A 27,290-nucleotide genomic window follows, 5' to 3' on the forward strand; every position below is an offset into this window, starting at 1 on the left:
CCTATTCAACCGATAGTTTATTTGATCTGCATGCCTGAGTGTCCTACAATCAAATTTACTGAAGAGCTTCTCACTTTTTTCTGCATTGCCTTGAAGCAGCTAACAATTAAAAAATAAATGAGTTAACACTTTCTGCTAAGTGCAACCATTTAAGTTGTAATATGCAATTAAAAACTACATTTTAATTTCTGTTCAATTACATTGACTTAAATAGTAATTTTAGTGTTATATTTATGAACCATTTAATTGTGACATTTTTCCTCTGGCTTGCTTGATGGAAAAGTAGATTTGATTTTGAGAATGCAGCAAGAAATAACCTGTCTTTTCCTCCTATGGTTTGCTATAATGACAAACAGGGAAGAAAAAAACCAACAAAAACCACGCACACACAACTAATCTGGGATTTGTATAAATGCTACAGAAAATTTTCATTTCAAAAGCCTTGAAAATGTCATAATTTGAATTATTTTTCATGTTTTTGAAAACCATCTACTGTCTAGGAAGAATATTCAGGTTGCATTATGGAAATGTAGGCAGGTATTTGAAACATTCCTGCATATTTCTGGTCACGTTAACTACTGTGTGTTGGAGAGCTTCATATTAAATCTAGAATCAAAGCCTGGTAGAACCCCAAGTGTGAACGTGTGAAATGAATTGTAGAGCAGCTGCCCTTACAGCAGTATATTGCAAGCTGTAAGGGATCCCTCTCTAGCAATATGGATTTACTGGTTTTTGGCTTTAGCAGGTACCTTCATGGTAGGAAATCCTTGGTGCTAAAGGGCTGTTCAGTCTAGGAGGAAGAAATAGAGGGCCAATGGCTAGGAGTGAAAGCCAGTGACAGTAAAATGAATCTAGTGTAATAGCAATCATCTTGTGAGTATATAGCTCATCCACTGTTTCATTTTTAAGTCACTGTTTGCCACTTTTTCTGTCAGATGACTGATTACTACTGTTTTGGAGTATATGCAACTTTCTGAATGTAGTCATAACTTTAAAAACTGCCATACTGCTTCACGTAGTTGCTGCTTAGCTTGATTTATATTTACTTCTCATCCTCTTCCCCTCCTTTTTGTCTATCAGAACACACATTTTTCTGTGTTAAGATACGGCTTATTATATGGATAGTGTGGCAGCACCACGTAATACTGTCAGTGGTTGCCTGCCTGCCAGAGGTTAAGGAAACAATAAATATAATTATATAATTACATATATGTGTGTATATATATATATGTGTGTGTGTGTGTAAGCTTATATATTACTTGGCTCCGGTGAGGCCACACCTCAAATACTGTTTTCAGATTTGGGCCCCTCACTACAAGAAGGACATCGAGGTACAGGAGCATGTCCAGAGAAGGGCAGCGAAGCTGATGAAGGGTCTAGAGAACAAGTCTTACGAGGAGCGACTGAGGGCGCTGGGGTTGTTTAGCTTGGAGAAAAGAAGGCTCATGGGAGACCTCATTGTACTTTACAGTTACCTTAAAGGAGGTTGTAGCAGTGTGGGGATCGGGCTCGTCTCCCAAGCACCAGGTGACAAGAGGAGGGGAAATGGCCTCAAGTTGTGCCAGGGGAGGTTTAGGTTGGATATTAGGAGGCTCTTCTTTACTGCAAGGGTTGTGTGGCATTGGAACAGGCTGCTCAGGGAGGTGGTTGAGTCACCATCCCTGGAGGTCTTCAGGTGACTTGTGGATGTAGAACTTAGTAGAACGGTTTAATGGTGGACTTTAGTACTACGTTAAAGGTTGGACTGGATAATCTTAGAGGTCTCTTCCAACCTGAATGATTCTGTGATTATACCTATGTATAGGTACATATATGTACCCCATATAGGTACACAGCTACACAGCTTAGGAATGGGCTGAACAATAATTCCATTTTGACCCATATTAACTATGAAGTTTCTGAATAGATGGAATTTGCTTCCCTAAAAACACAGGAGAGCTGTAACATTGACGGTATACATTTATGAAGATATTTGAATTTTGGTTTACAAGATGTTTAAATTCTCAGCGTAAACTTACAACTTTCTATTTTTCAGTGTTTAAAAATAATGTACTAACATACAGTTAGGATGGATGAACAGAGTGCTTGAAGTTTTTCAAAAAATGTCAAACTTCTGTATCATCAGCATGGTAGTCAGTGGAGGAATCTTAGATATACCCGTTTTACTGGAATTATTATTCATGTCTCCAGCTTAAAACTGAAGAGAGCTGCTTGAGTGGGGAAAAAAGTTTCAGAAAGGGGAAGGCTTATGTGGAAGAGTGTAAGATTTGCAACACAAATGCAAATCCATAATAAGGTATGCCCAAGAACTCTGAGGAACATCTTGTTAAACATGTGAAAAATTATTACTTTTTTCAAACAAAATAGGTGAAGGAGTACTGTGAAGGATTTTGTTGAACTAGGGGATTATCAAAGTATAAAGCAGTTTCAAGAAGATGCTAGGGCTAGAAGTCCTTTTCACCCATGTTTACTACAAAGGATCTTAGGGTGTTGTAAACATCAGGTATAGGAGGCAAATGGGGAGGAACTGTTTTAAGGTTGAAGCATTCATCGGAAGTTGATAAATAAAAAATAATGTTCCTTCACCATTAGTTATCTAAAAAGAACTCTAAAACTATCTAATACCGCTGTTAGGATTTTAGCAATTACTTAAATGAGTGTTGCAATGAGGGATGGAAATAGGATACCGATTCTTGGACTTCATTTTGGATTCTGGGTAGTACAGACTGGTGAGCATAAGTTCTATGCCGGGTGATTTTTTGAAATTACAAAATGAATGGTATTAGTAGGTGCACCAATTTTAAAACAGTAGTAAAAACAGTCAGAGTTCCACTGTGTAAATTTATGATTAATCCTCCCTTGACTGCTGTGTGCAGTTTGGTACATAATTTCACAGAAGTTATATGGGAATTGGAGAAGGTTTTGAAAAAGGCATGAAGAACAGTGTTGTGCACGGGGTGGCTTTTACATGAGAAATCAGCTGCGTAGGCTTGGACTCTTGAGCCTGGAAGAAACAATTTACAGGGAAATATTTTGAATAATGTTGTGATGGGGAGGTGAGTAGACATAGACTGTTTGCTGGTTGTTCACTCAAAACCAGGAGACAGATGTTGTCAAAGCTAGCAGGAGCCAGGTTCAAAACAAAAAAATAAGGCAATTCTTTGCGTAATGGCTAGTAGATATGTGCAGCTTCTCACGAAGGCTATATCACAAATGCAGAAAGTTTAGAGTTCGGGAAAGAGTGGACAAACCATTGAAAGAGAGATGCATAGAGGGTTACTAAATAGAAAAAATGAAATCAGGCTAAAGAGACTCCTTGATCTGAAAATAGTTGGAGGTATGGAAAAAGTTAGGGAAATTATGGTTAACATATATGCTTGCTTCCCTCTGACTGTTGGTATCTGCATATGGCCCCTCTTTTTTCAAAGAGAGGGGGGCTAGAAAGGATAAATGATAAACAGAGTCCTTGTTATCACATAGTATATGTTAAAGTTTTGTGCAGCTGCACTCCCTGAGCACTAATTATGAGCTTACTGGCCTAGCTTGGCCGTTGGTCTGAAACGATGTAGCTTTGTTTTTTGTTGGCTCACGTAATAACAATTTGTCCTAGTAGAAGTTGGATTTGACTAAGAGCTTTGAAGGACCAGAGGGTTATATGAAGGTGTTGTGGCTTTGAATATGAATTCAGATCATTAATAATTTAGCAGATCTTTAGAGTTTTAGCAGATCTTAAGTGTTCAGCAAACAGCTGGATCACAATACCGGAAGTGTATGAGATAAAAGAAGAACTTCAGATTTAATACAGGTAAAGCAATACATTTTAAGAATACAAAGTAATAATATAAGAAGAAGAAGACAATATGGGTAAGAAATTAAATCAACAATACTTTTTCATTCTGTTCTGATGGTTACTGGGTAGAAACACCACTTACTTGTAGGTTAAATCCTGAATTGCAAAACTGTTTGGGAGTTCACTAGAACCCTTGTACTACAAATGTATCCACAGATATTTTTAAGTACATGCTGCCTTACGGTTCATTTGCAAGATCACTATCTAGATACGCTCAAATCAGTAAATTACCAAATTTAGATGATACATAGCACAAAGTTCTGGCCAGATTTAAAACATTATCCAAACTTCTTTACAACTTTGATTTTAATTGAAGAATTTAACAGTGTATTGATGACAGGAAGAGTCTAAAGCTAAAATTTAATCTAAAAAATCCAATTACTTCTTGTTGTCAAGTCAATGCAAATACCTTTTAAACTTCTTTGTAAACTCTCTAATACTAACTACTTCCCAATTTTATCAATAAAATGGTGTGAAGTTTTATACTTCACATTAACAGGTCTAAACATGTCATTCTGCTTTCTTGTTAACAAATACTTTGTTGTCTAAAAATCGGCTTTTCATGTCATTGAAAATATAGCTTCTCTTATTTTTTGTGGAAAAAAAAAATCCTAATAGCGTAAACTCTGTTATGCTGAAAGAGATGGTATGAACTTGCTAAGTGCTGATGCATGCATAAGAGTGGTGCTAAACAATAAACTGTATTCATTTATTTTTTTTTTGCTGTAGAAGGTCCATAGTGGTTTGGATGAACTAATTCTCCAATATTGCCAGTTATGTGTGATAAACCATGTTAAGGGATTATTATTTAAGGGAGTGCTATGAATTTTTTATGTGTACACTTGTAGTTTATTTTCAAGACTGTAGACCGCAACTTTGTACTTTCAATTTTGTATTCAGTATGGGAAGTTAATCCCAGAACGGGGCTTTTTTGATGCAAAATCTGAATGCTTGTGTAGTAACAACAGCTGTCCCCTCACCATGTGGTGTCTTCCATTGCTTTACTGTAGAGATGAATTTTGGCCCAGTGTTTCAGTAATATTGGACACACATGGTTTTAGGTGACAAAGCAGTATGTTTATGCATTTATTTGACTCTCGCAGTTACAGTTGGCTACAGATTAGAACAGGGAGAATACATTCACACCATGACCACCCTCATAGCTGCTTTTAGAAGGTGAATCACAGTAGGCGCTGTTGCATCTAAAGACACAATTAACTGTTGCTGAGGAATTGCAAATTCACAAAAGCTCTTTACAGCTTCAGCAGTTACGGGTGGATTTCCTAAAAGCTTTTTCAAAGATTTTCCAAATTTATAGATGTTTCAGATCTGTACATTCTAGAATTGCCAGCTTGAAATAAGATTAATCAGTTGATATTTTAATTTGGCTAATGAATTCCTGTGCTGTGAGTTGGCTATATAATTAGTTTCAGATCTAAAGAATGATTACAGTATAGTCTGTTATTTAGGAAGATAAAATTACTTCCGTAACATTTACAAGTGGTTAGTAAAGTTTTTGAGCATGGAGAAAAAAGCTTATCAAGAAGTCTGAAAATGCAACTTATCAGAAAGCATCTGAAGTGTGCACATCTCTGAAAAGATCATCCTGATTTCCGTGTGTAATTGCTTAGATATGCTTTGGATGTGGTAAGAAAGAATAGCTGTGAATGCACCTAAAAAACAAACAAAAACAGTTTTAATACAGATTAAATAGAAAATTACAGTAAACTGCTTACTAAGGCTAATTATGAGATATGAAGTTTGACTAATTTTCTGAACAAAATACTTTTAACCAAAACACGATAAGAATTCATTATTGATAGTGACAAAAATTTTCATCAAGTAGAATATTACCCCAAAACTTCCCTTCTAAACATCTCAGAGAGAGATCTTAGAATAAAATATCACCTTGCTTAATACAATACAAGAAAGAAGATTATTGAGCTATGTGGAGATGTCACATGTATTTCCCATTTCTTCTATAGGCCATAGTGTAATTGTATCATTATGCCTGTAACGAATGAGATATCTATGGCACACGTTACACACATTATTTAAGCATCATGAATTATCTGCAATGACTCAAATATATGCTAGACTTGTATTAAAAACTATCCAAATATGAATGTCTGAGGCTTTCAGCATTGAAGAAAGGACTACATGGATCCAAACCAGGACGATTGATGAAATCCTTGCTACTATTGGCTATTATTTACTGTCTTTTAAGTGGCAGGTTGTATTTATGCCAATTTATCTGCTTCAGGGAACACTCTTGATAGCAGAACAAAGTGAATAAAAGTAGTTTGCTTTGCAAATGAATGCAAATGGTGGAGCCTTTCGGGAAGCCCTTTAACAGGAGCAATGCACTTTGATTATGAGTGAAGCTGCCATTTGGACATGGTGAAAAGAGCACGCTTGAACCATTGATTGGGGGAGACAGTAAAAAGTCAGGAAGGGCCCAGTTAAGCTCGCAGTGCGGCAGGCGGATGTCAGTGCGGTTAGAGCACAGTGGGAGAATGACAGGCAGGATTAGTGTCAGGGAGAAGCTTTGCTGTAGTTGTGGAGATGGTCCCTGGGGTCACTCACCTCTGACTGTTGTTCTGTGCTGATGGCTCTGTAATGCAAACTGCTTGATATGTGCTGGTCATTATCGGAAATGGTGATTAGAAGAGGTATGTCATAAGGAATTCCTTAAAAATAAATAAAATGGCAAACTACGGATTGCAACAAAGATTCAGCTCTGCAGATGTCGCCGAAGATGCTGCAGATGTCAAAGATGGTTACTGTGTCTTGCCTTCTGAGGCAAGCGAGATTTCATGGCTTAAGCTGCTGTAATTGTGTGCTCCCTTGCTTTGTTCACTTTCATTTGGCCATTATGAGCATGTTTTTTTCCAACAGATTGTCTTATTGTAGTTAAGAGTGCAACATTTTAGTATATTTTGGTTGTTGGATTGTAGAAGCATCCTGTTTGTGGTGTGACTGGGGTTTTGTTGCTGGGTGCGTGGGGGTTGTTTAATAGCGCCAGTGAATATTAGAATCAACAGATTTCATTCCTGAATCATACAAGAATGCTAAAACATATGATGATTACAGTGACTAAAAGCTAAAATGACTGTTCTGTTGAGAAGCTTTTTGAAATATAAAAATGAGGATTTTTTCTTTGTCTTTGCTGAAAAAAATCTTGCATGCGAAATTACAGAAATCACAATTTTATATCTTAAACTGAGATTTAATCTTTTATTAAAGTATTGTTGCTTTAACTTAACTGCAATTTTATAGTGTTTATGCATTGTATAAATAAGCTAATATAGATTAAATGAATTAATGTATGTAATATACAAAATGCATTTTTTGAATGGTAAGCATTTTTAATACCTTACTGTTGGTCTGTTGTTCTTATGTATTTTCTGCAATAAAACGGGAAGATAGTACCTAGATATTTGAAAGTATTACATTGTATTTTTTTTAAAAGATTTGATTAATTCGTGTGGATTTTTTCCAGTATATTACCTCACAGAAATATGTCCAATATCCCAGTGTAATGAATGTTTTACAAATGTTTTACAGGCACCTGAATGGACAGAAGAGGACCTCAGCCAGCTGACAAGAAGTATGGTTAAGTTCCCAGGGGGGACCCCAGGTCGATGGGAAAAGATTGCTCACGAATTGGGTCGATCAGTGGCAGATGTGAGTTCACTCGGATTTGCATTGTAGAGAGAGTGACAAACCAGAACAAGACAGGCAGTGTAGAAGGCAGACATATATGGGGGCTGACATTGTCTTTTGAGAGAGGCTACAATCCTTTTAGGACCTGGAAGTGAACCATTAACTAACTATGCAAGAAGCAGATGTCAGCCAGTTTCTCGCTCCGCAATTAACAGCTGTAACTGATCAGCTGTATGGGGGATTCTGGTGCTTGGAGACTCGAGCTACTGTAACCCAGTAACAGCAAAACAATGCCACTTCAGGGTTTGTAGGAACCCCCTTTGACTGCAAGCAAATATTTGTGGGTCTTGGTTAAAGATTACATTTCTGTTTTAAGCCAGTCCTTAAAAAGCGTAGATGAGCTAATGGTGTTTAGACAGGTGGTTTCCATTAATTAAACTGAAATATCTTTGCGAACTTTAAAACAAGTTATATATATGATACTGTTTCAGTCCGTTTTTCTAGATTATAGTGTGGGCAATAATACTGTGTAAAATGATTAATTTCCTTGTTAATTCATATTTTATAGTATTGTACCACATATCAAAGAAAGCTTGTACTTATGGATTTTAAGTGTTATGATCTTAAAACCCTTAGGGGCTAGGCTGTAAAAGACTTTTCCTTTTCAAGCAATAGATCACTAGAACATGATGTAGTGTCTGCTGAGGACCATTTGAAAGCCTTTTCAGCTGACCCTATTTTATAGGCTTTGGAGGGGTTAATGAGAATAATGTTTAAATCCGTTGATGTACGTTTTGAGATTAGATATTCTTCATTTATTATATTTCAGGAATTATCTTAAATAATGTGAAACAAAGCCTCTAGCTAGAGTGAAACGTAACCCACTATAACCTTCTGGGCAATTTGAATGCTTGAGTGTATGGTTTTTTTTCTTATTGATACAAATCACAAAAAGATGTTTTTAGAAGTTATTTTTAAAGATTTAATTCATCTATAGAGTTTCATTGCTCATTTATACTGGAAAACGAGCCAGTTGCATTCCTATCATTTTAGAACAAGACAGATTATTTGCAAGTAATAAGTGAAAGTAAGCAATAGGTTACTAACCTCCTATGCAAATGAAATTGATTCTTTTTGTTTTGTTTTGTGTTATTCATCATAATACTGAAGTGGAGTGACTGTTAAAAGCTGCTACATTTTACTAAGCAGATTTTAATAGAAAAAATATTTCACATGACTTGATAGTATGCAGTGTGCATGGGATAGATCTTTGAGATTGCCTTCAAAAAGGATGAATTCGCTGGTTAATAACGATACAAACATGCAGAATGCTTCCACATTATGCCCATCACAAAACTAAAGTCACCTTGAGACTTCCTCTTGCACCAATTTTCTGCTTTATTCCTTGAGGCAGACATTAAAACATTCTTTATTAAGAGTCCTTTGTATAATGTAATATATTTGGACACCGTACTTGCACACATCCAGTGCTGGAAAGAAAAATGAAGCTCACTTGCTTCTTCCATGAGGTGCGAAGTCCTCAACAGCATGCTCTTCTTTTCAGTGAATTGGATAGAGAAATGAAAGAGAGGTCTGTGTTCTAAGAGCTGTCTTCTTCTTGTATGAAAAAAGGAGTTTTCAGGGATTTTTGTTTGTGGAGAAAGGTCTGAGCGTAATCCTTCTTTACTGCCAGTAATGAAACTATATGATTACTGTAAGTGTTCTCCACACAATTTTTAACTTCTCTAAAAATTTCCCACTGTCGATGCTAGCTCAGCTTTCCTGACATAGACTGCTTATTAGTGTTCCTGTTCCTTTTATTATTGCGTTGCAGTCTGCAATCATTGTTAATGACTTTTTAAACAGTATGAAGCAAGTTTCTAATGCTCGGAATTTTAGCACTGCTTCTTTCACGTATAAAGAAGGCCTGAAAAGTTTGAGTCTCTTGCTTATTTCCAGAGATTTGCTCTACTTGGAAAATTCTTCTGTGATTTTGCTAGAACATTACTTTGGTACCTTACAACTCAGTTTGCACATGTCCAAACCGTATTCTCATCTACATAGGAAGTACTGGCCATTGAATCTTTCATATTGGCACAATTTCTTCAAGATCTTTGTCATTCGAAGTTAAATAGACATTAATTAAAGACAAACATGCAATGTCAACAGAAGTGGTGCTTTTCAGTTGCTCATCTCTTTCTGTCCTGGATCAGACAGTGTAATATTGTATTTTATAGACCCCCCCCCCCCCCCCACTGCATGAGGGATGCATCCATCCCACCAGTTTTGAAAAATTGGTTAGTTGTTCACTGCCCAAATGAAGGAGTTTATCAAATAATTCAACAGGCTGTGATCTGGATATAGTAGTTTTTCACCTGACCTGTCTGAAGGAAGATGATGGAATAGCATTACTTCTTAAACTTGTTCACTGTTTGTACCTCTTACAAAACTAAGAGGAACTGCAAATATATTCGAAGATGAGTAAAATTCAAAAAGGTCAGGACAAAATGAGAAATAATATGCAAAAAATAGGGTTATGGGTTGCAGTAGGCAAATGAAACAGGCAATATGTGCAAGTACGCACAGCAGAATGGTGATCAGGTTCACAAATAAAAGATGGCAAACAGCTAGGGATAGCTTGTAAAAAGCAGGAGGAATGCAGGGATTACAAGAGAGAATTAGCAAGATAGGGGTCAGCAAATGGCCATTTTTTTGGAAATGGGCAGTCGTCTTACTGAGAAAATACAAACAGGAGGATGGTAAACCTACATATCTACGTCCTTAGTTTGGGTCTAGTATTGCACTTAAACATGTGATTCCATATAGTGTCCAGAAGAGAATAACAGGTCTCTAAAGTGTTACTTATAAGTAAAGCCTGTGAAGGAATTCATGTGGTTGATCTGAAATAAAATATGACCTGAGAATATAAGTATTTGACTATGTAAAAAGAGAACTGTTAAGAAGGAAGGGGCTATATGCTCTGACTCAGTTTTATAGGGCAAGAAGTAATTACCTGAAATTTTATCATAGACTGCAGAGTTAGACACTGAAGGGCAAAGAATTAAAATGGATAGTAAAGCAGTGGAATAAGCTGCTGTGGAGTATCCAACTTCGAAGGCCTTTAAAAACCAGGTTAGACAAACATCTGCAAGAAACGACATCGATACAGTGATTCTGCCTGAGGTTAGGTCCCTCTCTTCATACAGGCTGTGATTAGACTAGCAAGTGCAAGCTATCTAGGAGGAAAGGGGGAGGAAACAAAACCTTCCTACAATTGGAAGCATGTGTGAACTCACTTTAAAAAATGTAAAATTAAAGCCAGATAGTCACTATATATAGTTGGTCAGTAATCACTGCATATACCTTAGCTTGACGGTGCGTAAATAATTCCTAACAAAGTAATCTTTCAGATGTTTTTTCTTTTCTACTGCTATTAAAATCACTTGTTTTTTTCTAGACATCTAAGTCTGTTTATTGTGGGATTTCTCAAAGTAGTTCACAAATAAGAATTGCTATAAGACCTGTTATCCTGGTAGGTCCACCAGATTCCCTGTCCCAACAGACACGTCCACACAACCTGATGCAGGACAGTGGGAAAGTGCCAGCCAGACTCTGACAATAAGCAGCTGTGTCCATGCAGTAGTGCATCTCAGCTCATGCAGCTCTACTGTTTCTATTCATGCTGTCTCATCTGATACCAGCATAAATATCTTTGCAACATATTCCTGTGATCTTCAGCTCAGCTAGGTTAAGCTTGCAACCGTGGCATAGACAAACTGTGAGAAAGCTTGTTACTCCAACTTGTGTCATGTTGAGTACAGGGTATCTGTTATCTTATCTCTCTTCAGGAAAACACCCTTTAACAGCCAATGAATAGTCAGCCCAAAACAGATGAAGTTGTTAAAGATGAAGTTAGTTAAATTATTTAAATCGCTAATTTTCATTTTAATATGTGGATATTGGGGATTTATCAGTCTTCTCCCATAAAGATAACTTTCAACTGCCTTAGTGTAATGAAATCGTGTTGCTTTCACAACTGAAAGCTTCTACAGCTTTTTAAATCATTTTTATTGCAATTGGCTGGTGGTATAAATTAGATTTTCAAGTATTTTGATTATGAAAGGGAAATGGAGTTCAGTTAACTCTAATCAGAGTTCCTGCCGGCTGACCTGGTTACCTGTACCGCTGCTCTCTGCCATCCCCTGAACATCTGTTCTTTGACCCATTTTCCTTGCTGAATTTGTTGCTCCAGGGTTAGTTCTCATTCCTGTCCTCCAATACTTAAGGAAATAATTGGCCTCTTAAAACAAAATAAAAAGTTGTGTTTGAATTTCCTAAACACTGTGAACACTCTATGGTATAAATTATGAATAGAATTTCAAGACTATTATTTCTACAAAAATTACATTGTTTGACTTGACAAATGCTGAGCATTATGAAGATTTATAAGGATTGTTAGCTTTTGCCGAATTCAGAGATTGAGAAAAAGCACTTAGATGTGAAATTGTAACAGTATATTTTACTTGACAATGCCTCCTTATAGATTAAAAAAGTTTTAAAAAAATATTTGCTGAAAGGCATAAATTAATTTCAGTAACTACAAAGGACATTCAAATTGTAAAAATAACAGAGGAAGTAAAAGCTGTCTGGCATGCCAAACAGACTTTAATGTGATTATTAGGTACAGGTTTTTTAAATTAAAGGCAAAGAGATCTCAGATTTCATACTTGTGAAGTAATATCATTCACTTGTCTTACAGGATTTAAACTGATTCTGTTTGCTCCTGCAGTCACTAATCTCGTGCACTTGTGTTGCAAAAACAGACTGATAGGGATTTGCTGCTTGTATGGAAACGGACTGAGGTAGACAGCAAAAACAATAGGCAGGTGTATATACGTGAGCAGGCATTCTGGGTTATCAGGAAACCTGAAAGCACAAGGTTTGGAGGGAGTGCTTATTTTCTGATTATTTCCCATCTCTCCAGACAACAGCTTCAGCCTTTAAGTCTAAGTGCGTGAGTTCATACGCACTGTGCTTTTATATGTCATTATAAAAGAGATCTCTTATTTTTGGCAAATGCAAGCTCATTACACTGCCAGCAAGAAAACACCTATATGAGAAACGATCCATATGTAAAAGTTAATGAATTTATTAGGGTTTTTTTTTGCTCCTGGAGATTAAGTGTTTTCCTAAGTCTGTTTTATATTTCATTTTATATCCTATGCATGTGGTACCTCAGTTACTGTGATCTCCAGTGGTGGATATTCTGAAACCATCGCTCAGCTTGCATATATTTATGTAATCAATAGTTCTTTCAGTTGCTTATTGAAGTATAAAGACCTATCTCGGGATCAAGGTCCAAAAGAGGTTATGAATATCTAAGATGGGATTTAGATGGTATGTAGGTCATGTAGATCCCTCAATCTGAGAGTGAAATCTTCAAAACACCTGTCTAATCCCACAGACACACCACTGTCTGTTGATACTTTGTGGGAAGGAAAAGGGATTTGCTGTTTACAATTCCCTCATTTCACAAATTTTATTTTCTTATTTTTTACAAATTCTTCTGCGCAGTTGTACAGGTGGCCCTGCTTTTGCAGAACTGGGCAGCATGGTACGTTTTATACCCAAATGCAAAACAGATTGATTTCCTTCTTGTGAAGCATGGCTAGAGCATTCCTGCCACTTAAAGGAGAAAGCTTTTTACAGAAGCCAGTGGGACACCAACTTTAATTCAAATAGATGTCTTATGGAAGGTCAGGCCCATGCTGCTATAGCTTTTGAGTGTGGCTTGAATAATATAATGTCCCATGTACATGCTGGTGAGTTGGTTTTGAATTCCATTGCAGAATTCAAATCTTGTGGCTCTCAGTAAAGGTAATGCAGTTTGCATCAACAGTGATAAAATAGGATGTCCAAGCAGTTGTTGCAAAGGGCATTTGAGCCTAACCCCTCCCTATTACCTGAGTATTAGTAGTACTGAGCTAAAGACTCACAAACATGGATTTTAAATGACAAAACCAAAAAAAAACATAGTTCAAAGTCTCTAACATCATCCCAATTGTAGTTGCTGAGTTCTATGTGCCCTGAAAAAAAGGAACAATTCTTCTGCTGTTCGAAATTAACTATTTAGGCACTTAAACTGGAGAACAACTGGTGTTCTGAATCCAGTGATTTAGGCCAATTTTGCCTGTTCTGCAGACCACATCTTTGACTGCCCCATAATTAAACAAACAGCTGGTGGGATTTCTGCTGTAGCTACCTCCTCTCCATCTGCCGTGGCAAGGTTTGGAGTCACACACAGCTTCAAAGTCTGTAAGCGTACGAAAACCATACTGTTGGAGGCTGGCAGTGGTTGGTCTAAGCAAATTCAGTTAAAATTCGTAACATGTCTCTTGGTTCTTTCAAGAATAAAAGCATGTTGGCCTTGAATTCTCATATGCTATGTTAGTATTAAATTCAACGTGTAATTTACACAGCGGATAAAGACCAGTTACGTTACACACCTCTGGGAAAGTCAGTAACAACCTGCTAAGCAAACTGGTTGAAGCAGTGTCAAAGCAAAGGTGCGTCTTCTAATTGGAAATACTTCATTTCTAGAGATCCAGTAGGTTGTAAATAAGGACATTTGTTTAAAAAAAGGCAGAATGATGTGGCTTGATGTTTCAGTATGTGAAGTTTCACCAATCTGTTAAAACTGGAAGACAGTTTTAGCAGTCTTACAATAAATTTACAGGAAGATAGTTTATAAAGCAACAAATTTTGAGTCTATGACGTGAAAATAAAGGAATGGGTCGTTATTATTGGCTGACTTGGGTCAAACAGTTCTTCAAATAATTGTGGTTGTTGTGAAAAAGCTGTGTAGATCTAGAACAGTTCAGTGCAGCAAGTGGTGTTTTGGCTGTGAGGAGGGAACTTCAAATCTGGCAGTTTATCCTGTACTGTTCTGAAAGGTAAGACCAGTAAAGCCTATTTCTTTGACAAAGCCAGGAAAGAATCAAAAATCCTTCTGTGTCTGGCTTTCCTTTTTGACAAAAATGTGATTTTAACTCAAATTAGCCTCACAGATTCAAGAAATTTCTCATTGCTGCATACTAGCTTGAACCACTCAAAAGGCTATATCCAGATTTTTTTTTCCATAATTCCTTAGATTTTGACTTTTTTACACAACAAATAAATGGAGAGCATGCAGAAAGGCAACATCTGGGTGAACGCTAGGACAGCAAGCTTCTGATAGAGGATGCTGAGAAACTAGCAGCTTTAGTAGATATTTAGAGAACTTTTGCTCAGGAAGATGCTAAGAGTAGTAAATAATTGTATCAGTATGTCCAGCAACACATTAAATAACGTGTTGTCCTTCTTTGCCAAGTGACATGGGTTATCTGTTGGTCCACTGATGTTTTCTCAGAATGTTTTAAATAAGACGAGAGATTTTGTACTTCTGTAACTCCCTGGTGCACTCCTGATCAGAACAGCATCGTACTCAGAGCAGGAAGGTAGACTGCCTAGAGAAGATTGCCTGGAGAGAGCAGAATGGCGCCAGGCTGCTCGGGGAGCCAGCAGGGCCAGCTAACGCGACAGCGTGGTGGCGGCTGCTGGGGGAACGGGGAGCGGAGCTTCGTCCTCTGCGAGCAGGCTCTTTCTGACTGTTCAGTATCAGAAGGATCGCTGTACCAGACTTTACAGGGTTTTTGCCCTACGTCTGTCACAATTCAGTGCTTTTTTATGCCTACATTCAGAAGGGAGTTCATGCAGAAGCAAACTATTCCTGTGGCCCCTTTCTGTACGTCCCAGGGCAAGATGTTTCAGTTAGAGCTTAGTGATACGGTTTAGTGGAGGACTTGTTAGTGTTAGGGCAGAGGTTGGACTAGATGATCTTGGAGGTCTCTTCCAACCTAGATGGTTCTGTGATTCTGTGAATTTCTACTTCAATTTGATTGCTTGCAGCCAACATTTTTGTCATCTTCCTTTGTCTAAGAAAACATTTCATTGTGCATGTGATTACCTGACTTTGTGACTTCTGTTATCCCTGGTGCCTAGGTTATTTGGGCATGGAAAAGATAAAGTTGGTTCCTACAGAATAATGCAGTATGGCTGTGCAGCGGTAAAAATCCTTGCAGGAATACAAGATCTGCCCTTTTCTGTTTTAAATCAATTTCACAGTCTTGATCATTATTATTTAAAGTGTCCCCAGACCCAGGTTTCCTTAAGAGCTGACTAACACTTGTGAAAGCTGTTGTCAATAACAGGATTCAAGACCAACTTTTTAGAGCAATGACAAAACTCATAATTCAATACAGATTAAAACTATAATTTTACAGCTTTGTGCACTAGCAATCAGCAATAATAATTAGAAGCATAGTCCTACAACTGCTCCAGACTTTGAGTAACTGTATTTCCAAGTAAGTTATCTGTTATCTAATGAAAGAGTAATAAATCGAAGCAAGTTATAGGAAGAAATGGAGTAGAGAAAGCAGCAGAGCAACTTAACACTTTTCAAACTGTTAAGAACCACCTAGTAGGTGACACAGCCCACCACAAATTTAAATTGATATTAGGGATGTCAGAAAGTGTGGAGGAACTGGCACCAGAGGACGCTGCAAATGTGAGTGGCAAGAGCAACGATTAAACTCAAAACAGATCAAACTGCAGTACGGATTTCCTACATTCCACAGGGCGGATTCCTAATGATCCCTAATAGGTCAGTACTGACAGGTTATGATTCCTTCTGTGTGTCAGCATCTTTAACAGCAATGGCAGTTGAAGCTGATGGACAAAAAAATTTTAAGTCTGTGCAAGCTATACCTGAACTGGGTGAAAAGAGCTATAGCAAACATGAACTTCACACAGCACCTAGAAAAGGACTTGCAAAATCAGGAGAAAGAATGAAAAAAAAGGAGAAGGATGTTTAAAAAAAAAAAAGCGAGGAAAAGAATAATAGATACTTCATCTTCTTATGTAACCTGCGAATGATGATAGTAAAGCTGTTACTAAGAAGCTTGATGAGTTAAGTCAGGTGAAGGTGCTTGACCGAGCTTGTTCAGTGTTTGGTATTGTAGATTCTCAATATCTGAACCATACACGTGGTTGTTATTTCTGGATTACGTGATGAATATTCAAATTGAAAATCTACCAAAAATGTGAACAGATATCGTAATGCACTCAGAAGAGAAACTGTCATAAATGGAGTAACTTACTGCAAATGCTAAATCTGGGTTCACCAAGCTCCTAGTGCTGAAGGCATCCAAGAAAAGATAACCTAAGATAAGACTGTTACTTCTGCTTACGCGTAGGGGGGAATGTGAAATGCCATTAGGATCTAGGAATAAATCTAAGTCCTTCACTGTTGTAGGAGATGGCCATTTTAGGTTCTAATTCAATTAGATGTAACATGCAGCAAAATTTATGTCTGGTATGCGCTACCTGTATTGACCTAATTTGGGAACATCCATCTTGTAAAAGAAACGTGAATACAGGATATTGATTTGCACCACTTCCAATGCAAAGTTTATGTTGTACGTGTAGGCCCAGTTTCAAAGATGAAGCAATAATTGCCAACCTCCTAAAATGTCGATGGTTCAACATAGAGAAAACAGAACGGTGGTGTTGGAATTGCTTGCCATTTATTCTGCTCTGTTCAGCTTGTGGATCTCTTCTTGTCTCTTCTCCTCACTTGTCTCTTATGAGTAGCTTAGAAATCTTTGAAAGAAGTACTTCAAAAATAGTGAAATGGTTTAGGAACAGCTTTCTGGAATGCGTGAACATAGATGATACCTTGTCATACTCACAGTGAATCCACTGCATCATTGCAGGAAGCTCAGAAGGATCAGCAACTTGACTGTGTGACAAGTTCTCCTCATTCTTTTCAAAATACTTTATTATAATCTAGTTTAGATTATGGTAATTTCTATTTAAGAGCTGCATAGCAGGTCACAGCTTAGGATCCATTCTGTTCAGCAGTCAAGGATGCATTCCTCTCCGTTTAGTCCTTTAAAGTATTGGCCCTACAGAGATGCTCTGTTAATGATGGAACTTAAACGTTTTGATTTGGATGAATTTAGACTCTTAAGCTGTTCAAGGAAGGTGATTTCTGTTAGTGGTTTACCTTCTACAAGAGGGATCCATCCTGTTGTTTCCAAGTCAGGATCATGCAGTTCACAGACAGAACTGTTAGTGCTGGTTAAAATTACCTGTTCACCTCAGCGTTCTACGTTTTTTTCTCCTTGAATGAGTAAAACTTCATCATACTGCAACAGTAGGAACTGGAATTTTTATGCCAGATGTCTACCTCTGGACGAAGGCTTTGGTTAATTGGAGCTGGGATTTTTTTGCACATGGAGGTCTCATTTAAATCTAATCATCCCAGAAAATGAGGTTTAATTTGTGGGGAAAATAGACCACTTTGCCTTGTTAAGTGTCACTGTCATTTTGTTAAAGAGGTCCCTCCCTTGTCTGTTCTTCTTAAAGCAAAGTCTCACAATTTCATGGGCAGAAATGGGGTGGGAGGAACCAGGCAGACTTGGACTAGAAGTAGAAGGTACTCATGTACTAGACTTTTTTCCTGAATGATCATGATGTAAGAAGTATCTTTGCGTATCTTTGGCAGTCAGACTGTTGCACTGAATGTGTTTTTGGGACTGAATGCCTGTCCATTACCATGCTTCACCACATAGACCTATGTTGGGTTATTTTGTTCTTCCATTCAGTGTCGAGAAACTAATACCTAGAAGACAACTTACTTGTTTCCTTTTCCCCTCTCCTCATAGCATTTTCAGGTTAGAGATAAAGGGCTTACCAATGAAAGAAAACAAAATTTGATATCAGCTGCAATAATGCATTATGGTGATAGAAATGTATAGCATCGCTTACGTTATTTCAACAAGATAAAAATAGATATAATGAAATAAGAATTTTTTTAAAGGACAAAGTCTGAGAAGTTATTAATTGCCAGTTCGGGATCCATTTGTGAAAAACACCAGCAGAACATCAGCCTTGCAGTATTTAATATACGCTCACGATGAAATCTTCAAAAGCACAAATAATGTAATTTTTTAATAGTCTTTTTTTTCTTTCATGCAGGTCACCATGAAAGCCAAACAACTGAAGGATTCTGTTACATATACACCAGGTGTGTGCCTCTAGATCCTCACTGATGCTTACAACAAGCACTGCAGTTAGATAATTGCTGTGCAAATGAGCGCATTTTGTAACTTCCAGGGCACACCTTGTAACTTTGCAGCGAGGCTTTTGCAACCTTGCCTTACTCTGAGCAACAAAGAGAACCGATGGGTATTCTGAGGGAATGTTTCCTTTTTAAGCTACCTCTTCCCAGCCTTTCTTATCCAGTTTATTGTCGGTTTTTGTTCATTTGTTTATGCTGTTCTGTTTGTTTATATCTGTGTAGTAATTTATTAGTCACTTCACATATACCAGATAAGCTTATAATTGGCAAAGTTCATTGCTTTATATTATATTGCTTTTATTACAACAAATACCTTGATTTCAGGATAAATGTAAGGAAGTGAGCTCTTAATCCATAAGAGCTTCATCTACTGTCTGCATGATTTCGGGTACCTTCTATTTGCAGGCAGTTCCCTCTTGGTGGTGGTTTATTTATTCAGAAGTGTAATATCGGTACTTCCAACAGGTGTCATTAGGCTCTCCGAGCTTAAAACATTGGCCCAGAATTCCAGGAATGTCAAAGTCAACATGAATTTACCAGACCACATAATCACCCAGAGAGAAAGAGAGGAGGAAGAGGAGGAGGCGGAGGAAGGGAACTTCAGTCAAATCCCGGAGCAGACAGACAGCCCAACAGATCACAAGGAGACCGCTGCAAGTGAAACCAGGCATCGCAAACGAAAACTTGTGAAAGCACCCGAAATGATTCAGACAGCAACGAAAGAGGTACCAGAAGAGAAGGGCAGAGGAAGACGCCAGAAAGATTTTGATAACACAGAGCAAGAGGAAGAGAGCGACGATGAGAGCAGAAAAAGGGAGAAAAGCCGTGCCTTAGAAGACTTGTGGACTCAAAATCAACAGAAACTTCTCGAAATGGCCTTGCAGCAGTATCCAAAGGGAACAACAGATCGTTGGGATAAAATAGCAAAGTGTGTTCCTGGAAAAAGCAAGGTACAGTCAATGTTGTTTGAACTGCAGTGTAAATCAAGAGGAAAATGATTGTCTACCAGTTTATGATTACCCTAAGAACTGAAGGTCCACACAGGAAAGTAAGGTCTTTACTTAGCTTGTAACTGCCAGGCAAGACGTGTTTGACCTAAAGATCATTACTGTCATGTTTGCTTTCATAAAGATATTTTCATTTAAATCACTTTGTTTAATATATTATAGAAAATGTTGAAGTAACTCCTGTTCCATTTAAAATACCTACCTCTCCTCTGCCTTTCAGATCTTCAGTTGCAGAACAAATTAGATTTTTAAAACAAATTTTGATTGAAAGTTAGTAACCAAATGTTGGTGACCTGCTTTGCTTACATTTTTACAATACCCTTCTCAACCCACCTCAATGAACAAACAAAATAAGTAACCCAGCTGCAAGTGTTAAATGCTCAGTAACCTATCTAATGTTCTTTTTGTAAGTATAATCTCTTTAAAATAGCATTTGCTGTCATTGATAGAGCTGGTCTGTGGTAGATTCCGTAATAGCTGTGCTAGCTTAGTGTGCTTGCTTCAGTCATTGTAGCTGCAGAAAATCCTTATTTTATTTGTTCCAAAAACAGCATGAGAAAGCAGGAAATACGGGCTTCAAGTAGTTCTCTGGCTATGAAGCTATGAAGCAGATGTCAGTAGGTGCTGTTAGAATGAGCGTAAAGGCTCACCTTTACCAGGGTAAAGTACCTGCAGCGTGGCTCGTACCAGAATAACTGTTCTGGAATAGGTAGCACAATGCAACTGCTCAACAATTGCTTTTACAGCCATTGTCAAGAAATACTGAACAGATGTTTTCTTGGCTTTGTGTGCTCTTTGAAGAGAGAAATTACCTGCTAAGAAATGTAAACTGAAAGTTCATTTTTTGAATCCACTTTTCAGTAGGTGTACGTTCTCCTTCTGAAATTGTTTGCATGACTAACTTTGGGGGAGGAAAAAAAAAAACACAGAACATAGCTCTCTTATAATGAGGTAGCATGTACAGAGGTAAAGCAATACTAAAATATCAAATTTTAATTAATACTTTTGTTTTTCCTTTCAGGAGGAGTGTATAGCAAGATACAAGTTGCTTGTTGAACTGGTACAAAAGAAAAAAATGGCTAAAAGCTGAACATTCAGAGCAGAAGAGATTTAGGTCGTCTTTGTCAAAATGGGGTTTTAAAACTCATATGCAGGAAACTGCATTTTTGTACCTCAGTATTTCTATATGTCATGTGCCTTAGTAAAAGAAAATATCAATAAATCTGCCATCATCTATTTTGTGTGTTAAAGAATGAAGGTGTATTTTTGTGTAGGAGAGCTGCTTGTGCAGATACATGATGGTGTCTTAAAAATCAGTGGATCTTAAGGAAGAGCCCCAGTGGTAACTGCATACTGGAAGGGGTAGGCTTACAGCTAAAGAACATACAGAATATAAAGAATTCTAAGTAGTGCTTTGAAAGACAGAATTGATGTGAAAATGTTAAGCAAGTATGAGAGTAATGGAACTCTGCACTCAAGGGTTTTTGTGTTTTAATTTTTTCCAGTTATAAATACAAGACAATATGCTTATAAAGCATGTCTGCTGCTACATAAAATGTCCACTCTACTATTTAGAAATAAGGAGTATTTCTGATCTTAACTTCCCTGTACACGTGTATGCACCTACTATATAATTTCTCTTCTGCTCAACCTGCAGACTCATACACAGCAATATTCAGTAGTGCTGTTATTTGGTAAAGTTGAAGTGGGTAAGAAGGTTAAAAAAGGTCTTTAAGATACTTAAAGCATATTCTTCATGACCAGTTTTTAAGTACAGAATTGCACTTAAAAGCCAACATTATTATGCTAAGATTTCTCATATCTTGTTTTTTGTATATGCTGGATTCAATACAGTTTGATTTCATATTTGAAGAGTGGGTAATAAGAGTTATTGTTCGTTATTTGCAATATTATTTTTCATAATTCTGGAGAAGTTATACAAAGCTTAAAATACTGAATAGTGGGTACTTAACGGGCTGTAAACAGTATCAATAAATCAGAGCAGTAATTATTATCTTTTGCAAAAAAGACATTTAAAGACTTGCTTTTTTAAAAACAAACAAAAAAAGACTTACCACCCAGATTCTGATTTAACAGTAGGATTTTAACAAGCTTTTGAATTGCAATTAAAAATTAAAATGACAAATCAGAAGACCACATATTTGGAAGACTCAAACTCAGAGCTTGATAGCCCCAAAATCGGTTAATTTTCTGACATTTATTCTGATGATTTCTTCCAGTAAATGTTTGCCAATTGTGTTGCTTTTGACACATCAGCATTTCACAAAATTTGATCCCATTTCCGTAAGACTTTAAGGGACAACTATTTAGGGAAGATGACAGTGTTCTGTATTGGTTCTTTACCAAGCGGAACATACTGATTTTTTGGTCTTGTTAAAAAAACTAGTCTTAGGCTGTGAAAAAAAATATTATAGAAGGCTCACTAGACATGGTAACGCATTTAAAATTCTCTGTGAAATAAAATGTAAATGTTAACTACATAGGAAAACAAACATTTAGAAGGTGTACTAAGATCGCTGTGTGCTAATTGACCAAGCAGTAACTGTGTACTCCTATGAAAAAAGAGTCTTAGGCGAGATCAAGTGATGTATTTTCAAAAGCAATCAGGAAAGCTTACCTTTAAAAAGTCATTCAGTGCACTGTAAGCTGACGGTAGCGAGGTAATTGAAATGGCTACGAAGAAAAGCCTGCTAAAGTGGTTAGGTGAATCGGTGAAAATTAACTTGGCAGCACTGATAGGGATGAGGTAGGACCAGAGGTGTATTGTTCATGAAAAAAATTAGACTGGTAATTGAAATGTTTCTGCTGTGAGTAGCAAAGCTGTTGTGAACAGCCTTCTACAACCAGGTGGCAACCAGAAGGATAATGAATGGGAAGAGGGGGCTCCAGCCTCTGGGTACTTGTAACAGGAGGGGCTGGGCTCCGGGTGGGGGTGGCCATGTGGAATGGAAAAACTCTCAGCCCCGTGCTGCTTAGCTGCGCTGAATTCTACACAATTCTACTGCAAAAACATTGTCTTACAATTTACTTCTTTCAAATTAGAATCAGAATTTGAAATAACCTAGGCCTTAGGGTAAGAACATTGTCTTTTTCAAAACAGACCAAGTGCTGTAACAGTAGCTGGCAAGTAACTGGTGAGGTAATAGCTCTTCAAGTAAAGGATCCGTGCTGGATTTGTAATCCACTCGCATTAAGCTGGTAATGTCCTGCGGGTTCAAAGAAATCAAGTAACAGGAGAATACAGCCTGTGAGGGAAAAAAAGTCATCTTTCCTTTGTACTCACTGAGTATTTACTAGAAGACTTCACCTGGAATGGTGTGCCCAGTGTTATGTATCACACTGCAGGGAAGGTGTAGTCCAATTGGAGGAAAAAAAAAAAAATAAAAATCCAAAAGAGAGGAACCAGCGAGTACAAACCAAGAGTTGCCAGGAAGCACAGAAGGTGGTGGTGGTGGTATTTGCTGCACAGTAGAGAGAGATAAATCTGCAACTATGTAGAAAGGAGCCTTGCACTGCTTCATCTCCTTGATGCACTCAATACAAAACTGGTTCATGGTGGTTGTGGCTATGAAGAATAAAAGTGGGCTTAGTTTGGAACGAGACATAGTTAAGGCAGAGAATGGGGAAAAAAAATAAGGACTTTGAACACATTTATCATCGGAAATCTTTAAAAAAAAATGTAAGATCTTTGCTTAAGCTTTGCCTGTGTTAGTACTGTGTGTTTGGCACTAATCACTGCATGCCCAGCACCTTTAGCTCCTCCTAGCCCTAGAAGGTCTGAGGAGGGCTCCAAGGAGGCGTGCCACTAACAGGTAAGACACACTTTTTCTCCTTTTTTGCTTGTAAGGCCATTCAGTCTGAGCTACTTGAAGCACTGTGCCTGACAACTACAGTTCATCTGAAGGCAAAGCCTTAAGGCTGCATGAGTGTACAGGCCCTTACGTCCCATTGCCAGGTTGCATGCCTGAAGCAGCAGAGGCACGCACGGTACTGGTGACATTGTTCTGCGTGTGACTGCTGAAACGTGGCGCTGGTCCTGCCTGGATGGAAGCGATGGGCTGCGGCCTCAGGGCTGGAAGAACCTACCCACCTGAAGCACAGGCCCAGGGAGGTGCAGAAGGAGGGGCAAGCTGGCCGTGCAGGAGAAACGCGCTGGCCCTGGCACCGCACCATGAATTTGTGGCAGGCCCTGCTGGCTGCTCCCATGACACTGAATCTGGAGTGGTTCCTGCTGCATTTTGAGGGGCGTCAGTAACCTGGGCCTTGGCTGACAGGGACCTGCATCGAGGCATGTGCTGCTTTGGCAGCAGAGACATTCCACAGGGACTGCAGCCTCAGCGCCTGCTGAACTGGTGCCAAGTCAGCCACAGACCAGGATCTTTGATGTCAGGATCTGCAAAATCATTGGAACAAGGTTGGTTTTGACTGCATCTGGCCCTCATGTGAACTTGGCTTTGATGTGGTCTCTTTCTTTAAAGACCAGCGAATTGGAGTTTTGTTTAGATGTCAGAACTGTCCTTTTCATTACTTCCCTGCTGTTGATTGTTGATCCATCAGGAATAGGAGCACCGTACAACATCCATTGCTATCTCCGGCTGCTGGCACCAAGCTCTGATAAGTCGAGATGGTAAGAAGGTCCTGAGGCTGGCACTCCCACCAGTACTTCCAACTTTGCCCCCCCCTTCTTGCTTCTCTACATCTTACCAGGAACCAGGTAACTCAGAGAAGAGGAATGGGCAAGGAAAAGCAAGACTTACCTCTCTTACTGGTGTGATACTTGTCTATGCAGTAGAGGGAGGGTGGGGGATTAACGATGGCCCTGGCTGTGGCAAAAGATGTTTCACATTTCCCTATCGTTAATTCTGAGCTTGCTCATTTATCAGTCTTTCAGGACTTCAGTTTTCCCCTTGAAAAACAGAACAAATACTCAATCCTTAGAACTTGGGCAAAGGAGACAATACACAAGTGGCACGGGCCTGTAGCAACACCACCTTGCTACTTGTTCCAAAAGCTGTTCTCAGCCCACGGCCTGCACCTGACTAGCAAGGAACGAAGCCACGAAGGCAGCACCAAGCATCCCTTGTCTGCCAAAAGCGGTGCTATCACGAAGCTCAGACTCCTGTCTTCAGTGACAGTAAGGGAAGGGTCGAGTTTCCTCCTTGCTGACTGGGAAATAAAAGACCAGCAGCTTTGCTGGTGTTCACCAACACCTCCATGGACAGTAAGCAAAATTCCTGAAGAAAAAAATGAATTTTATAAAAATACAATACAAAAAACACAGCAACAACCAAAGAGCTTGATTACTTCAGCACAGGTGTCACCACAGATAAAGAACATGTCCCATCTCCACAGAGCTCTCATCAAGGTACTTGAAAATGAGTTTGGGGCATTACTAAGTACCACATGCTCACTGCTCCTGCAATCTCATCACAACTGCTCCTGAAAGCATGAAAAAGAAACCTCTGACATCAGACTACAGCACGGGACTGCAACTGGACATCCAAGTCCAGGAAGCACAGATGTCTCAGGACAGTACTACAGCTGCAGTGTCTCCTGAAAGCAAAAATTAAGATGAAAAACATCTTTAAAAAGTTGTTGTAATGAATTTTAGCAGCCACATGCAATTAAAATCCTGCTCATTGTGTAACGTTAACAGAAACACTCACGTTTTCTACAAGACTCACGTTCACACAAGCCATATGCAACTATAAACATTATTAAAGTTTATTAACAAAAGCTTTGTACATATCTTTTCATACACTTGGAATTTTACATCTAGGCAAAATAACAGCACATTTCCATCTTACCTTTTGTACAAATTGTTACAGAATATTCGCCAGTGGGTTGAGAAGGTAAAATAAACCACTGGTTTACTTTTGTAAAGTATCTACAAAAGTGATTTGTGACATTTTTAAAAAATTCCCCAGAACATATAAAAATAAATTATTTTTACTTTTTCAATTAAATCTACTAATTAGAAATATTACAAATCAAAATATCAATGTTTTCTTATGAATTCTTCACAATACAAAACAGATTCACAAAACTTTATTTACAGAAATGAGGTAAGAACTGTGCAATGTTCAACTAAGAAACATATTGCAGAATTAACATGTTCTTCCAAATAAGTACACAGTGGAGGTCTAATTACAGCTGGGTCTTTTCCTCTAATATTTCCCACCCTACTATTGATTAGTGGTCATTACCCCAATTTAAACTGTACTTCACCGTACTGCATAGAGTCACGCCAGGAAATCAGCTGCTGTTGGTGGAAGTGTCCTAACACAAGTTCACCCGTTTCAACCACTGCTAAATCCTAGTGGGAAATATTAACTCACTTTTTTGGTAGTTTCTTAGTGAAAAGCGACCCAGGTAACAATCTGCCTGAGCTCTCTACAGTGGTATAAACACTTCTAGTAAAGGCAGAACAGCAAGGCTGCTGGTGCAACACTGAATATTCCTGCTGCTAACAAGGACACGTCTAGTGCATGATCAGCTGTTGGCAGCCATTTCAACAAAATGGAGGTAGCAACAGGCACTTGGTTTAGGCCAAACACTGCACATACTTCTTCCAGTGTGGCCTTCTCATCTGGTAAGAAAAAAAAACTTTCTCACTGGAACCAAACCAGTTCCTTTAAAAACCTCAGAACTCTAAAACCTACACCAAAATTAACAAACTTTGGATTCCATACTGTAATTCTTAAACTCTTAATCAGGAAAAACTCCCACTATATAACAACCGGGATTTAAAGGAATAAAAAGTTCAGAAGTCGATTCCCTTATGAGTCAGATTTCAAAATGTGTGTAAAAACAAACAACAAGTAGCAAGTCCAGACTGCCATTACAAGCGTAGTCTAAAAGGATTGCAACTGCAGCAGAGGATCAGACTGGCTAGGTTTGGGTTTTGCTTGATTTTTTGTTTTTGATGTTTTTTTCTTTTTTTTTTTAAACTACTGCTCTGAAATCAATGTAATGCATGACTGCGGACAGTTTACCAGCCTTGAAGTTTATAAGATTAGTACTGAAAAGTACAGTATGTGTTTCTCTGTGGTCGAATTTGTACTTAGTACCATCAAACTGACAAAATAACTATAGTTTGCAGAATTTTATCTGCTTCACAGTCTGAAACATGAAAAAGTACATCCATTTTAGTGCAACAAGAAAGCAAATCAAAGCCTACCAAAAATATCCTTATGAAAATTATTAACCTTTTCCTGTGCAGTAAGAGTTCCTTGTTGCATTTCTTCATATCTGCAGAAAGGAAAACTGCAGTTTGCAGCCCGATGAAGTGCTATAACAGCAGGACATGCAGTTCTCAAGTATCACTCAAATGTCAACTCTTCTCTGACGCAACTGGTCCAGTTTTATCACTGAGCCTCTGTGTAAGAGAAAATACTTCTAAAAATCAGATTATAAAATACAGAGGTAAATAAAATCAAATTCATGCAGATAACACAGCAGAGATGGATGTTACACAAAGCAGATGAGGTAAATCAAATAGAGCTATCTAAATAATAAGCAATTTACTTTTGCATTGTAAAGAATAATCAAATATCATAGAATA

The 27,290-nt window shown here is 38.1% G+C and overlaps 2 protein-coding genes across 7 annotated transcripts in view; one reads left to right on the forward strand and one right to left on the reverse strand.

Moving 5' to 3' along the window:
• DNAJC1 (DnaJ heat shock protein family (Hsp40) member C1) overlaps window positions 1–20,941 on the forward strand; it is a 99,258-nt gene extending 78,317 nt beyond the window's left edge. The window contains exons 9-12 of the mRNA XM_048061736.2: window positions 7,418–7,537; window positions 18,596–18,644; window positions 19,164–19,648; window positions 20,727–20,941. Coding sequence (XP_047917693.1) covers window positions 7,418–7,537; window positions 18,596–18,644; window positions 19,164–19,648; window positions 20,727–20,795 — 723 coding nt within the window. The 3' untranslated portion in view covers window positions 20,796–20,941. The remainder of the gene's footprint in view (window positions 1–7,417; window positions 7,538–18,595; window positions 18,645–19,163; window positions 19,649–20,726) is intronic.
• Window positions 20,942–25,426: 4,485 nt separating this feature from the next.
• The window catches only part of MLLT10 (MLLT10 histone lysine methyltransferase DOT1L cofactor), a 129,679-nt gene continuing 127,815 nt past the window's right edge, over window positions 25,427–27,290 (reverse strand). For 5 of the 6 annotated variants that reach the window (XM_066991621.1, XM_048061732.2, XM_048061730.2 and 2 more), the window contains one exon: window positions 25,427–27,121. In XM_066991621.1, the coding sequence (XP_066847722.1) occupies window positions 27,053–27,121 (69 nt within the window). In that variant the 3' untranslated portion in view covers window positions 25,427–27,052. The remainder of the gene's footprint in view (window positions 27,122–27,290) is intronic. The other variant, XM_048061731.2, reaches the window with a different exon arrangement.

This window comes from Anser cygnoides, chromosome 2 (genome assembly GCF_040182565.1).
Source record: "Anser cygnoides isolate HZ-2024a breed goose chromosome 2, Taihu_goose_T2T_genome, whole genome shotgun sequence".
In the NCBI taxonomy this organism is placed as follows: Eukaryota; Metazoa; Chordata; class Aves; order Anseriformes; family Anatidae; genus Anser; species Anser cygnoides.